Source organism: Mobula birostris, chromosome 15 (assembly GCF_030028105.1).
Source record: "Mobula birostris isolate sMobBir1 chromosome 15, sMobBir1.hap1, whole genome shotgun sequence".
In the NCBI taxonomy this organism is placed as follows: Eukaryota; Metazoa; Chordata; class Chondrichthyes; order Myliobatiformes; family Myliobatidae; genus Mobula; species Mobula birostris.
Genome location: NC_092384.1, coordinates 49,048,247 through 49,064,097, shown reverse-complemented (window position 1 = coordinate 49,064,097; position 15,851 = coordinate 49,048,247). Strand labels below are relative to the sequence as shown.

General features: G+C 40.1%; 1 protein-coding gene across 2 annotated transcripts in view; it reads left to right on the top strand.

Annotated features, from left to right (window-relative positions):
• spire2 (spire-type actin nucleation factor 2) overlaps positions 1-15,308 on the top strand; it is an 87,647-nt gene extending 72,339 nt beyond the window's left edge. The window contains exons 12-15 of one of the 2 annotated variants that reach the window (XM_072279175.1): positions 570-637; positions 1,307-1,334; positions 10,710-10,825; positions 12,535-15,308. In XM_072279175.1, the coding sequence (XP_072135276.1) occupies positions 570-637; positions 1,307-1,334; positions 10,710-10,825; positions 12,535-12,739 (417 nt within the window). In that variant the 3' untranslated portion in view covers positions 12,740-15,308. Of the gene's footprint in view, positions 1-569; positions 638-1,306; positions 1,335-10,709; positions 10,826-12,534 lie in introns of those variants that run through there. The other variant, XM_072279176.1, reaches the window with a different exon arrangement.
• Positions 15,309-15,851: the final 543 nt, after the last annotated feature.

Below are 15,851 nucleotides of genomic sequence, written 5' to 3'. Positions count from 1 at the left end.
AGGGTATAAATCAGAGAGCGTTCAATCCCATGCGTACCCACACATCCTGAGCATGTGACGCTGGGAGCATTCAGGCACATCCTGAGGCTCCAAGTCCTGCATGTACTCCGCTATCACATGTACTGGACCAATATCCAGAAACTAAAAATTAACTTGAGAATCTCTTTCACACATTGTGATCTGTAATTTTGTTAAAGAACTTCCCTGCAGTTATCGAAACCGAACTAATAAACTGTTACAGGAAATGGAAATAGTGGGAATTTTATTAATTTAGAATTGTTACTAGAGACCTGTATTTTCAATGTTCCTGTTTTGCTTGAGTTCTCAGCTTGTTTAACTCTCAAAGCACGACTGACAGCATCAAGCAAATAAAGTGACATGTGACTTTGCTTACCATGTCAAACCAAAGGCAACATTAACCTTTGTGCACCAGAACAGATAAAACATTTATGTACAGAGGAAAATATGCCCTCATGAACTCATCCATCCATGCAAAGTATTCTATTGTACTGTATATGGTGATTTTGGTTTTGGGGATTGTGATGTTCTGCCTTTGCCCTGCCCTGCAGGTATGCTGCTGCTGTAAAACTAAGTTCCCCATGTTATCGTGGCCTTCAACATGTCTCTTTTGTAAAAGGTAACCGACTGGCAATAACTATTTTACTCTGGAATCTCTTACTGTGAGGGTCCTGATTAGCATTTTCATCAAAATATCAGAGGGGACCACCAGTATTCCAGTTAATCAGCTGATTCATTGGTGACAAAAGATGTCCCAGACTGGTGGTTTTTTTCCCCCAAAGTAAAGCTGTGGGAAACAGATGGATTTAAACTCCCTTCCTGGTGTATTTCAGAGAGAACCTTTGTGCATTCTACAAATAATAAAAAACATAAATACTAGCTAATTCTCCAAATTGCAAAGTACACAAAATATTTAAAGTGTATTTAATATCATCGGATGTTCTTCTGTATTAAAAATGTTATATAAGAGCTATTTGTTCATGTTTTTACATCAGTGTAGATTGAATGATAGTTTAATTTTGACAAATGTATTCAATACCAAAATTTGCAGATATTTATCATGTTACTACAATTTAACAAAATCTTTCAGCTTAATGTTTCTGCATTTTGAACAAAATACACTGACTTTGTATAAAAAAGGCAAACTTAATAAAAAAAATTATTGAAAGAAACATTAAAAACAAATCCAAAGATTTTAGTAGTCATGGAACACTAGTTTAAATATTTAATATTCTAGCACTGCACACATATTCTTACTGTCCAATCCCTTGTATTTTATTTCTCTTAGATCTGTCTGTGGTTCCTGCAGTTTGAAGGTAAGAACTGCTTCAATTGATTGGAATCTTACCTCGCGAATATGATAAACGAAGTTTCAATTCTGTTTTTACCTGATAAATTGCTGCTGGTTAGGTGTTTTACCAAATCTACAGATTGGCTTAAGACATTATAACATATAATTATTTAAAAAAAAATAAAACTATTAAGATGAAAAAGAATACCAGTGTATCGAGTACAGGAATTGTTCATTTATAACCAAACTGGCAGAGAACTGAGTATCACCACTGAGCTGTCTAACTGAAGAAAGCATAGCAAGCATTTCTCATAGTAGCTATGATCATGCAACAGGTGACAATGTTCCTATTTGTATTGTGTATTCATGTGGCAATGGATGTTAAAGCAAAATGAGTCAACAGCAATAGACTTCACATGAATTGATTTAATATAATCTCAAAGTTGTTACTATAGTTAAATGTTACTCATGGTTGAAATAAGCAAAACCCTTCACTCACTGGTTGTGCATTGCTTTTTTTAAAACGCAGTGTTTACATTTGTATCTGTCCAGGAAATCACCCCATCCATGAAAGGGCAATTTTGCCTGAGCAGCTGAGTTTGAATGTTCCTCAACATAATGACCCCCCACACCTAGAGTGTATTTGCTTGGGAGGAGTAGAGTGATTTTAAATTATTTAGTGTTGTTGCATGGTATAAGATTGATATTTTGACCAAGTTGTAAAAGCACAGCAAGAACAGACACCAATGACCAGAGAAAGCAGGATCTCCCAGTGGCCACACATTTTAATTCCACATCCCATTCCCATTCTGACATGTCTATCCACAGCCTCCTCTACTGTAAAGATGAAGCCACACTCAGGTTGGAGGAACAACACCTTATATACCGTCTGGGTAGCTTCCAACCTGATGGCATGAACATCGACTTCTCTAACTTCCACTAATGCCCCACCTCCCCCTCGTACCCCATCTGTTACTTATTTTTATACACACATTCTTTCTCTCACTCTCCTTTTTCTCCCTCTGAATATACCCCTTGCCCATCCTCTGGGTCCCCCCCCACCTTGTCTTTCTTCCCGGACCTCCTGTCCCATGATCCTCTCGTATCCCTTTTGCCTATCACCTGTCCAGCTCTTGGCTCCATCCCTCCCCCTCCTGTCTTCTCCTATCATTTTGGATCTCCCCCTCCCCCTCCAACTTTCAAATCCCTTACTCACTCTTCCTTCAGTTAGTCCTGACAAAGGGTCTCTGCCTGAAACGTCGACTGCACCTCTTCCTAGAGATGCTGCCTGGCCTGCTGCGTTCACCAGCAACTTTTATGTGTGTTACATGATATATGCAGAACTGGATTGAGCAACATTTCTGTCCTCACTAATCTGATGTGAAAAGTAATCGTATACATTGTTAGAGGATAGTAATTGCCTATCATATCAGTTAGTGTGGGCATGTGGCCAAGTGGTTAAGGCATTCATCTAGCGACCTGAAGGTCGTGAGTTCGAGCCCCAGCCGAGGCAGCGTGTTCTGTCCTTGAGCAAGGCACTTAACCACACAGTGCTCTGCGACGACACTGGTGCCTAGCTGTATCGGCCCTTGCCCTTCCCTTGGACAACATTGGTGTCTTGGAGAGGGGAGACTTGCAGCACGGGCAACTGCCAGTCTTCCATACAACCTTGCCCAGGCCTGCGCCCTGGAGAGTGAAGACTCTCTCCATGGTCTCGCAAGACTAATAGATGCCTTTATATCAGTTACATTGATGGACTGCAGGTAAAATGGGCCAACTAGAGAGGTAGACAACTAACGGATTAAAGAATCAGACAAATTGCACAGGACTGAAGAACCTGCTATATGTCAGTGGGATAAATAATAGATAGGTACAGTGGCAAGTAAAAGTTTGGGCACCCCTGGTCAAAATTTCTGTTACTGTGAATAGTTAAGTGAGTAGAAGATGAACTGATCTCCAAAAGTCATAAAGTTAAAGATGAAACATTCTTTTCAATATTTTAAGCAAGATTAGTGTATTATTTTTGTTTTGTACAATTTTAGAGTGGGGGGGGGGTGGAGAAGGAAAGGAGCACCATGCAAAGGTTTGGCACCCCAAGAGATTTGAACTCTCAGATAACTTTCACCAAGGTCTCAGGCCTTAATTAGCTTGTTAGGGCTATGGCTTGTTTAGTTATCTTTAGGAAAGGCCAGGTGATGCAAATTTCAAAGCTTTATAAATACCCTGACTCCTCAAACTTTGTCCCAACAATCAGCAGCCATGGGCTCCTCTAAGCAGCTGCCTAGCACTCTGAAAATTAAAATAAATGATGCCCACAAAGCAGGAGAAGGCTATAAGAAGATAGCAAAGTGTTTTCAGGTAACCGTTTCCTCAGTTTGTAATGTAATTAAGAAATGGCAGTTAATAGGAACGGTGGAGGTCAAGTTGAGGTCTGGAAGACCAAGAAAACTTTTAAGAGAACTGCTTATAGGATTGCTAGAAAGGCAAACCAAAAGCCCTGTTTGACTGCAAAAGACCTTCAGGAAGATTTAGCAGACTCTGGAGTGGTGGTGCACTGTTCTACTGTGCAGCGACACATGCACAAATAAGACCTTCATGGAAGAGTCATCAGAAGAAAACCTTTCCTGCTTCCTCACCACAAAATTCAGCATCAGAAGTTTGCAAAGGAACATCTAAACAAGCCTCTCACATAAAAGTTGCTGGTGAGCACAACAGGCCAGGCAGCATCTATAGGAAGAAGTACAGTTAACGTTTCAGGCCAAGACCCTTTGTCAGGACCTCTTCCTATAGATGCTGCCTGGCCTGCTGCGTTCACCAGCAATTTTTATGTGTGTTGCTTGAAATTCCAGCATCTGCAGATTTCCTCGTATTTGCGTATCTAAACAAGCCTGATGCATTTTGGAAACAAGTCCTGTGGACTGATGAAGTTAAAATAGAACTTTTTGGCCGCAATGAGCAAAGGTATGTTTGGAGGAAAAAAAGGGTGCAGAATTTCATGAAAAGAACACCTCTCCAACTTTTAAGCATGGAGGTGGATCGATCATGCTTTGGGCTTGTTGTAGCCAGTGGCATGGGGAACATTTCGCTGGGAGAGAGAAGAATGAATTCAATTAAACACCAGCAAATTCTGGAAGCAAACATCACACCGCCTGTTTTTTTAAAAAAAAAAGCTGGCAATGTAAAGAGGATGGCTTCTACAACAAGATGATGATCCTAAGCACACTTCAAAATCCACAATGGACTACCTCAAGAGGTGCAAGCTGAAGGTTTTGCCATGGCCCTCGCAGTCCCCCGACCTAAACATTGAGGATCTGTGGATAGACCTCAAAAGAGCAGTGCGTGCGGGATAGCCCAAGAATCTCACAGAACTAGAAGCCTTTTGCAAGAAAGAATGGGTGAAAATCCCCCAAACAAGAATTGAAGACTTTTAGCTGGCTACAGAAAGCATTTACAAGCTGTGATACTTCCCAAGTGGGTGTTACTAAGTACTGACCATGCAGGGTGCCCAAACTTTTGCTTCGGGCCCTTTTCCTTTGTTATTTTGAAACTGTAAAAGATGGAAATAAAAAAAGTAATCTTGCTTAAAATCTTTAACTTCATGCCTTTTGGAAATCAGGTAATCTTTTACTCGCTTAGCTATTCACAGTAACAAAAATTTTGACCGGGGTGCCCAAACTTTTGCATGCCACTGTGGATCACAAGACAAAGGAGCAGAAGTAGGCCATTCGGCCCATCGAGTCTGCTCCGCCATTCCACCACGAGCTAAACTATTCTCCCATCCCATTCCAATTTCTGGCTTTTTCCCCATATCTCTTGATACCCTGACTAATTTGATACCTATCAATCTCTTCCTTAAATACCCTCAATGATTGTGTCTCCACAGCTGTATGTAGCAACGAATTCCATAAATCCACGACCTTCTGGCTAAAAAAATTTCTCCTCATCTCTGTTTTAAATGGGTACCCTCTAATTCTAACAGTGTGGCCTCTTGTCCTGGACTCACCCACCAAGGGAAACAGCTTTCCACATCTACTGTCCAACCCTTTCAACATTCGAAATGTTTCCATGAGATCCCCTCTCATTCTATATTCTAATGAATACAGTCCAAGAACCGACAAACGCTCCTCATATATTAGCCCCTGCATTCCAGGAATCATCCTCGTAAATCTGCTCTGAACTCTCTCCAACATCAGAACATCCCTTCCAAGATAGGGGGCCCAAAATTGCACACAGTATTCCAAATGAGGTCTCGCCAGTGCCCCATTGAGCCTCATCAACACCTCCTTACTCTTATACACTATTGCTCTTGAAATTAATGCCAACATAGCATTCACTTTCCTTACTGCCGATCCAACCTGGTGGTTAACCTTTAGGGTATCTTGCACAAGGACCCCCAAGACACTTCACATTTCTGATTTTTGAATTTTCTCCTCACCTAAATAATAATCTGCCTGATTATTTCTTCTTCCAAAATGTACAACTGTACATTTCTCAACATTGTATCTCATCTGCCATTTCTTTGCCCACTCTCCTAAACTGACCAAGTCTGTCTGCAACCTTTCTGTTTCTTCAACACTTCCTGCTCCTCCACCTATCTTGGTGTCATCCGCAAACTTAGCCACAAAACCATTTAATCCATAATCTAAATCATCGATATACATTGTAAAAAGAAGCGGCCCCAACACCGACCCCTGCGGAACACCACTAGTAACTGGCAACCAATCAGAATAGGATCCCTTTATTCCCACCCTTTGCTTTCTGCCTGTCAGCCAATGCTTCACCCGTTCCAATATCTTTCCTGTAATTCCATGGGCATTCACCTTATTAAGCAGCCTCTTATGCGACACCTTATCGAAGGCCTTTTGAAAATCCAAATACACAACATCCACAGCCTCTCCCTTGTCAATCTTATTTGAGATTACCTCAAAAAATTCCAATAGGTTGGTGAGGCAGGATCTTCCCTTCATGAAACTATGCTGGCTTGGGCCCATCTTGTCATGCACCTCGAGGTATTTCGTAACCTCGTCCTTGAGGATTGACTCCAATAACTGTTCAACTACCGATGTCAGACTAATAGGTCTGTAATTTTCTTTTTGCTGCCTCCCTCCTTTCTTAAACAGCGGAACTACATTTGTGACCTTCCAGTCCTCCAGAACCATGCTAGAGTCTATTGATTCCTGGAAGATCATTTCCAATGCCTCCACAGTCTCCAAAGCCGCCACCTTCAAAACCCGTGGGTGTGCCTCATCTGGTCCGGGAGACTTATTTATTCTTGGTCCATTTAGCTTCCCAAGCACTTTCTCTCTAGTAATCTTGACTATCTAATTCTGTTCCCTGAGACCTCTGGCTATCAAGTATGTTGCTAATGTCTTCCACTGTGAAGACTGATGCAAAATACTCATTTAGTTCCTCTACCATCTCTTTGTTACCCATTATAATTTCTCCAGCATCATTTTCAATCAGACCTATATCAACCCATGTCACTCTTTTACTCTTCATATATTTTATAAAAATCTTAGTATCCTTTTTAATGTTAATTGCCAACTTCCTTTCATAATTCAGACATCCCACCTCTTCCGGAAGTTCCGGGAGTCTCCCGCATATTAATAGTGGCTCCCTGATGCCCGCAAATTATATACAATATCACAGAAATCAATTTTATTGAGAGCGAGAGAAAGCAAGAAAGAGAGCGAAAGTGAGAGTGCGCGAGCGACCACAAGAGAGAGAGCGCGCGCACACCATGGCAGAGTGTTCGGAAAAAAAAATAAAACATACGTCACCCCGGACTACACTAAAGTGTACCTCTGCCTAATAGGGGTCAAAATAATGACAGTGTTGCTTGCTGCACTGTTTGCAACAGTGACGTTTCTATTGCCCATGGTGGGTTAAGATTGTAAAAGACATGTTGAGGTGAGTTTAACAGGTGTCATTCGTTCATTAGCATAACTAACATTATTTAAACTAGCTGGCTGGCTGCTAAGGAGCTACTCTATTGCAGACATCCCACCTCTCCCGGAAGTCTCCCGCAAATTGATGGTGCTACCTCCCTGAAATGAGTTTTGCAGGGTGGGATGTCTGATAATTCATCTTTTCTTTCCTAATAACTTATTTTCCTTCTGTAAGTTTTTAAAAGTTGCCCAGTCCTCAGTTTTCCCACTAATTTTTGCTTCCTTGTACGCTGTCTCTTTTGCTTTTATGTTTTTATGTTGGCCTTAACCTCGCTTGTTAGCCATATTTTGCCATTTTTCCACTCATGACTTTCTTTTTTCTTGGAATATATTTTTCCTGCACTTATTTCTTGTAGGAATTTCATCCAATTCTGCTCTACCGTCCCTCCATCTAGCTTACTTTTCCAATCTACTTGGGCCAGTTCCTCTCTCATACCACTGTAATTTCCTTTTTTCCACTGAAATATCAATACACCTGATATCAGCTTCTCCATTTCAAATTTGAAACTGAGTTCAATCATATTATGATCACTACTTCCAAGGGGTTCCATTACCTCCAGCTCCCTAATCGCCTCAGGTTCATTACACAGCATCCAGTCCGAAACAGCTGATCTTCTGGTGGGCTTATGGACAAGCTGGTCCAAAAAGCCACCCTGTAGGCATTCTACAAACTCCCTCTCCTGAGATCCAGTACCTTGACTTTCCCAATCCACTTTCATATTAAAATCCCCCCATAATTATCTTGGCATTTTCCTTCTGACACGCTTTTTCTATTTCCAGCTGTAACTTGTAGTCCACATCCCGGCTGCTGTTTGGAGGCCTGTATATAATTGCTATTAGTGTCTTTTACCCTTGCCATTTCTTAACTTGACCCACAAGGATTCTACCTCTTCTGATCCTATGTCACTTCTTTCTAGTGATTTGATATCGTTGCTTACCATCAGGGCCACGCCACCCCCTTTACCCACCTTCCTATCTTTCCTATGCACTGTGTATCCTGGGACATTCAGCTCCTAATCATGTCCATCATTTAGCCATGACTCCGCGATGGCCACAATGTCATATCTTTTAACCTGTAGCTGTACAACAAGGTCATCCACTTTATTTCTAATGCTGCATGCATTTAAGTACAGTGTATTTAGATCAGAATCTGTTACCGATTTTGCTATGTTTCTATCGCACAGCAAATTATCCTGTCTATTCACCTGCCTGTCCTTCTTGCCATCTTTACTGCACAGTATCTTTGACTTATTTCTATTTTCCTCTTCCTCGACCCTAACACCCTGGTTTCCTTTCCCCTGCCAACTTGGTTTAAACCCTCCCTAACAGCTATATAAACAATCTCACCAGGATATTAGTACCCTTGAGTTCAGGTGTAACCATTGTTCTTGTATAAGTCATACCTCCCCAAAAAAGATCCCAGTGATCCAAGAATTTAAAGCCCTGCCCCCTGCACCAGTTACTTAGCTACACATTCATCTGCTTAATTCTGCTATTCTTACCTTCATTAGTGCGTGGCTCAGGCAGTAATCCTGAGATTATTACTCTGGAGGTCCAGCTTTTCAATTTTCTTCCTAGCTCCCAATAATCTTCCTTCAGGACCTCTTTTTCTGTCTATGTCATTGGTACCAACATGTACCAAGACTTCTAGCTGCTCGCCCTCTCTCCTCAGAATACTCTGGACCCGATCTGAGACATCCCGTACCCTGGCACCAGGGAGGCAACACACCATCCAGGTATCCTTGTCCAGCTCGCAGAATCTCTTGTCTGTTCCCCTCACTATGGAATCCCCTGTAACTACTGCATTTCTCCTTGCTCTCTTGATCACGGCACGGGGCAGAATGCCAGAGTCCTGTTCGCTGTGGTCTTCCTCTGTCAGGTCAACCTCTCCAACAGTACCTAAAACGATATATCGATTTCTGAGGGGGACTGTCACAGAGGTGCTGTCCACTATCTCTCTACAGGTATTATCAATCATCTCCTCACTTTCCCTAATTAGCTGAAGGTCATCAAGTTGCAGCTCCAGATCCCTAACACTGTCCTTGTTAAGGAGTCTCATCTCAATGCACCTGGTGCAGATGTAATCCTTGGGGAGACTGGGAGTCTTCCAGGGTCCCCACATCTAGCACTCCAAGCACAACACTAATCCTAGATGCATACTTTTAATGCTACTGTTATTACTAAATAAATAAGCCTGTAACTTACCCCTTTACTATGAGACTCAACGGTCGCAGAAAGCCTCTTTCCATTTCCGCCTAAGCCCTATCACTCTGCACCCTCTCACTCTGCTACCCGCTGGATATGGCGGTGTACTTTTTTTTTTTTTTTTTTTTTAGCCTTCCACGCACTGAGGTCACGTGCCTGCGCAGACCTGGCCTTGCCTCACTGGGAGCAAGCTCGTCCTCAGCCTCTGCTTGCCGAAGCCTCTCGAGCCAAAGCCTTGCTACTCTGTCTCCCACTACTCTGACGCCTGCTCCATTAATCTGCTCGCTTTTTAAACTTCCCCGCTGCTCTCACAGGCCGACCTTCATGAGCTTGCGCAGTCGTGCCCCGTTCAAACTGCTGAAGAAATGACCGCCCCTTCTCAATCTGCTTGCTTTTTAAACTCTCCTGCTGTCTCACGGGCCAACTTTCACGCACTTGTGCAGTTGTGCCCTATTCAAACTGCCGAAGAAATGACCTTTTATTCAGATTTAGATGTACTTTATTCAGTCCAAAGGAAATTGGTGTCACAATAGCATTACAAGTGCTCAGATATGAATATTAGAGAAGTAGAAAGAATAAAAAATAAGTTACCAGAAACAGTCTAACAGGAGGCGTTCATCCCCTCTCCGGCTGTAGGATGACTCAATATAAAGCCTGATGGTCGAGGGTAAGAATGACCTCGTATAGTGCTCTTTGGAGTAGCATTGTTGTCTATTACTAAAAGTGCTCCTCTGTTCAGCCAAGGTGTTGTGCTGAGGGTCAGAAACATTGTCCAAAATTGCCAGGATTTTCAGTAGGGTCCTTTTGTTGTACCACAGCCTCTGATGTGTCCAGTTTGACTCCTATAACAGAGCCAGGCTTTCTAATCAGTTTATTGAGCTGACGGATGTGATTGAGGGAATTCAATGGGGATGTTCTGGATCATTTCCAATTAAGAGAGTATAGATAGGTGGAAATAGCTTCTACTGATGCTCGAGTGCTCCTGAGAACACTTTTAATCTTTCTGGTCAGAATTGACTGCAGGATGTGAGATGAGTAAGAAGTTTAAGTAATAGCACTAATCTGGAACTTGCTTCAGTGAATTGGAGCTTGTTGAAATGAAAAGTTGCGTGACAGATTAATTTGCATATCTATGAGGAAGGAGTAGGAGAATGTGATTCTTCCACTTCAGACGTGTACTGACGTAATGAACTGGATGGCTTCCAACTGTATCATAAGCAGTCTATAATTCCATACATTTTCTACAGATTAAGATACCTTCCAAGAAACCTGCCCATATACCAGTCTACACTCTGGGTTTTGAGAATACTCAAGGAGCTGGTCAGACACAATCCCCCCAGGCAAAAGCACTCTTCCAATCTCAGTAAGTATATTGGATTGCACAATGTTCGATGTTGACGTTTTCCTTTAACTGAACTGGCATTTGGCAACATAATGAGAATAACACGACTACTACAATTACTTTCATGTGTTTGGATCAATTGCCAGCAATAATGCAGCTTGCTTTAAGTCAGGGGTTCCCTGCTTGGGAACACCTGCTTTGTTGGAAGACGCAAGATATGGAAATTGTACCTCCCCTTGAAGAGTGAGAGGATACAGAAGTTGCTGACTACCAACAGATGAAAGGGGCTGTATAGATGATACTTCATATTGATACTGAATGTCCACATATATTTGTATAAATTATATCAGTGCTGCTAGGTTTATGACTGGTAATTGCTTTGAGTCCAGAATTTCAGAGAATTAAGATTAAGTAACTGCTAAGAATCTTGTTTTTCAAAATTATGTTTTGCTTCAGTAACTTTGTCAGGGGAGGATTGGGCAGAATAAGCAGCCATAGGTCAAACTCACTTTTAAAGCAGCTGGGATTTCCTAGTAGCACAAACGGCTTAAAAGGCAGAGCAGCCCAGACACAAAATCTACAGTAGATCTGTGGTGGGAGCGACTGAAAATTCATCATTATGGGGTGCTAAAACAGGGAATCTTTGAATAATACAACTAGGCTGCTTAGAAAGAGTCCACAAAGCTAATCCAAAGCTCGCTTTTGTTGTAAGGGACAACCATGGGAGATTTGGGAAAAGAATAGGGGAAATACTGAAGGCATTAATGCAGTGGTGAGACAAAGAGGAGGATGTGTACAACAGGTTGGAATCATTAGAATAAAAGTTCATATAGGTAGCTAAGAGTGGGGGAAGAAAAGAATAATGAGTTTACATCACTGGTGCTGAGATCAAGAGGGTTGAAAGCTTCAAGTTTTTAAGGAGTGACCATTATCAATAGCCTGTTCCAGTCCAACCACATAGACACCACAGCCAAGGAAGCTCACTAGCACCTCTACTCCCTCAGGAGGTTAAAGAAACTTGGCATGTGTCTTTTGACTATCATGAGTTTTATAGATGCACCATAGAAGGCATCCTATCCAGATGGTATAGCAACCACCCTGTCCAAGAGTGCAAGAAACTGCAGAGAGTTGTGGACTCTGTTCTTCTCGCTGCCCTGGTAAAACAGCCGGCATAATCAAAGGCCCCACCCACCCAGACCTCTCTCCCTCTCCACCACATTAGGCAGAAGATACCGCAGCCCAAAAGCATGTAACGCTCTATTCTGCATTCTGTTGTTTTCCCTTGTACTACAAAGCATTGTTGTAATGCAGTGAACTGCATGGATGGCATGCAAAAGTTTTTCAATAATAAACCAATAATAAATACAAATACAAAGTGACATTGGTACAAAGTGAAGGGAACACTAAGTAATTTTAGACAAGTCTTTGGGGTCATCAGTAGATGTCAGCAGTGACAGTACAGGATTAGGAACTAGATATTTTTCTGTGTATGCAGATCCAAATCAACATTTATATGTACAGGTGGAAAATGTGTAAGTACTGTGTGATTATTTACTACAGGAAATTAATTTTTCTCGGTGATTGCACATGGTTCAAACTTTGACAAATGTGTGTTCTCTTGCATTTCTCAATTTTTAATATCAGTAAAAAAAAATTATTCATGTATAAATGCCACCAATGGGATATCCTAATGTTCAGTACTCAAAACCCTTTGAATGATTTTATTACAGGTCCTTGAGGAATATCAGTAACCGGTCGGTAGAACAGGAATTCCCACACCTTTACGCACATGGCTGTAGCTTCAAGGATATTTGTGCTGAATGCACAAAATTTGTTGCTGATGTCATTAATTCAAGCAGAAAAAGTATGGACCTTCTGAACAACACTCCTTCAAGGAGAATTCAGTCTATGTACTCGTGCTCCACCAGATCTTGAGAGAAGTACAAGAAGCAACAACTGGCTGACATGTAGTCCTTGGACAAAGTTGTCAGCAGTCACACTGCATGAGCTATTGTTAATTCCTAAACCAACTGAATGTGATATTTCGAGGCTGTGCCCAACTCATTCTGACCAACTACAAACATGACACATAGTAACCAGGAAAGATACAAAAGAACTGGAGTTTATAGAGGTCATGTTTAACATTTTCATGGTAAAACTCTTTTCACATTGAGGCAAGGTAGTTGTCACACAGTTGATGTGCTTTATAGCCTTCTATGAATTCTTGGAGACTAGGCCTTTAACTTTTGAGATGGTGGCAAACTCAATTTTCATTCTTGCTGTTAACCAGCTATAAAAGCTGATTAGGTAGAGGAGAGAGATTCAAATTCAATACTTCAAATACTTCCGCGTTGACACGTCGAGAGACTGAGTCAGGTTGGAATGTAGACCATTGGAAATCTATTTTATTCTTATTTTAACTACAATTAAATTCCATTCCTTTCTCAGTTTTTGTTTTCTTGCTACTATCTCCGGAAGACTAGATCACTAATAGTTCTGTTCCCTTGCAAATGAAACGTGTACTGCTGACATTTAAATTCTGGGACTTTATTTTGCGCTAAATGAGTGAGTGTTTTCAGCCCACACTCAAAATTAGCACAGCAACAGATTAAATACAGATTTTACTTTAAGTGCAATTTTTGAATTATTGACCTTGCCATGTGCACTGCTATGGTTGTGTATGAAGCCTATCACAATATAAAACAAAGCATCAGAGTTGACACTGCTTTAGGACAGCTCAAATGATTTTTTTTTTGTGTTCTTGATTCTGTTGCACTTTACTGAATAGAATAAACTTAAGTTGCTTTGAACCAGAGCAGTATCAAAGGCATAAATGATGGTTGTCAGAGTCCAATAACTGTACAGTATGTTTTAAAATGTTCATTCTGGAGCTAAAATATTTTGTATTAGGTGTATTGATAATGTAAGAAATGTATATACAAAGATATGGCATCTGAAAAGCTCAACTGACACTGCAAGATAATTTAATAAATGATTAAGCATGCAATATTCAGCATTTCTTGATTGCTTAATCATTTAAGTTTCAATTTCTTATCCCATATCTTTAATAATTCAAATAATTAAAATGAGTTTTGAATAAAGTGAGGTTTGCATACAACAACCATGTTTAATATTAACTGTTCTCTTGAGATTATTTTTCATCACTGTATATTTGGACCATACACAGATAGTGAATGTCTAGGTAGAATATTGAAAGCCCAAGTATTCTCATGATCTCATCCTTCCATTACCTGGCATTACCTGAATCCAGTAAACAAGCAAATGCCAATTTAAAAAAAAAAAAAGCACCAACCAAACCACAAATGGTTTAGACATCAGCACTGAGTTTTGGATTAAAATAATTCAAGGACATTAGGGTTTATATTATGTTAAACAGTCCATTTAGATTATTTTGTAACACTAAAATGAGCATTTTAGCATTTACAACTCGAGCATCATATTATGCTCCTTTCATATTTCTGAAATTCTGACTTATCAAACACACATTACCAGCAAAATACAGGTTAAAGGCAGACTGCTGCTGACAGTTGCACATATTCTAAAGAAAACTCCACATTTTAAAGCTGTTACATTTTTAAACTTAATGTATAACAATGGGGGAAAAAAAGGCAGCTAGTTATTTTAACTCTTTCAGAGATCATTTATAGTTTCTGTACCTTTATGGAATCATTGCTAATACTCACAACATGCTTGTTTTTAAAAAGCTGCTTTTTGTCTGACTTTTAATTGATATCCATGAAGTGGAATTAAAGTGCACAGCAATGTGTTTATTAGATAGCATTGCAGAGGCCAGCCAGATAACTAGCTAAAAGGACATTTAATTTTGTTTATTCTCAAGACTTGATAAATAAAGTAACAGAACCAATTACCACAAACCACTTTGAATTTCAGCTTGCTTTCCTAATCATCACACCATCTTATTTATATCTGGATACTGCCTTTGATATTGCTCTGGTATAATGCTTCTTATTAGCTTTTCTGCATGATTAAAAAGTTTGACCAGGGTGGCCCAGAAAGACATGCCAGCAGAATTAATGAGCTTGGTAGTTTTTGTTATGAATCTGTTGACAAAGTCACTGTGGTCATCTGATCACCTTCTGCTGGATATAATGCATGCCGTAGAACAGCCACCAAGGAGTGCAATGGCAAAGCGATATCATGCCTTCAGGAAACATCTCCACAAGACAGGACCTATCATGGGATTGGAGAAATAAAGTCTTGATCCTTACTTCAAAATCTCTCTGCATTTAGAGGTCAATCTCTGGCTAACTGATAATATGCATAAAATCTGCAATTCTCATCCAGGTATCTATTCAAAGCAATACACTAACAATTTCAGAAATCATAAGCATTTTTTTTAATATGAATAAAGCTATTCATCAATACACCTTCGTTACTGATGGAATGTGTGTTGTGTGTACAGTGACTGTTTTTTTCAGTCAAATAGCATGTTAAATAATATATGAAAATAAACATTTTTAAGGACTGTACAACAATGTAAAATGTATTTGGTAAATATGTTTCCTTGTAAATAGAAGTTATATTTACTGCAAAATTAAATAAATTGTGCAAACTATCCAGAAATCCTGTCTTTTAATTCATAATTGTAAGCAAATATTTGGGGAGTGTATTGATTATATCTTTGCATTTGTACTTGATTCTTAAAAGCTATAGATGCTAGAAATACAAAGTAAAATCTACAAAATTAGGCAACGTCAGTTGATAAAAGGTTAACATTTCAGGCCAATGAAAAGGGATTATTGATCTGAAATGGTTGTTCTGTTTCTCTTTTGGTGAATGCTGCCTTATTTGCTGAGTATTTTTAACCCCTCCTGGTATTTTTCATGTTTGAAATGTAAACCATGGGTTAAAATCAGTTAAGGCATAACAATTTTAAGAGCTTTTGGGTACATAAACATTTTAAATTCTGATATAGAATATCTAGTCTAAATTAACGCATGGTCAGTCAGTTTTTAAATGAGAAAATATCTTTTCTTCACACTAGTTACATATATACCTTTGTTTC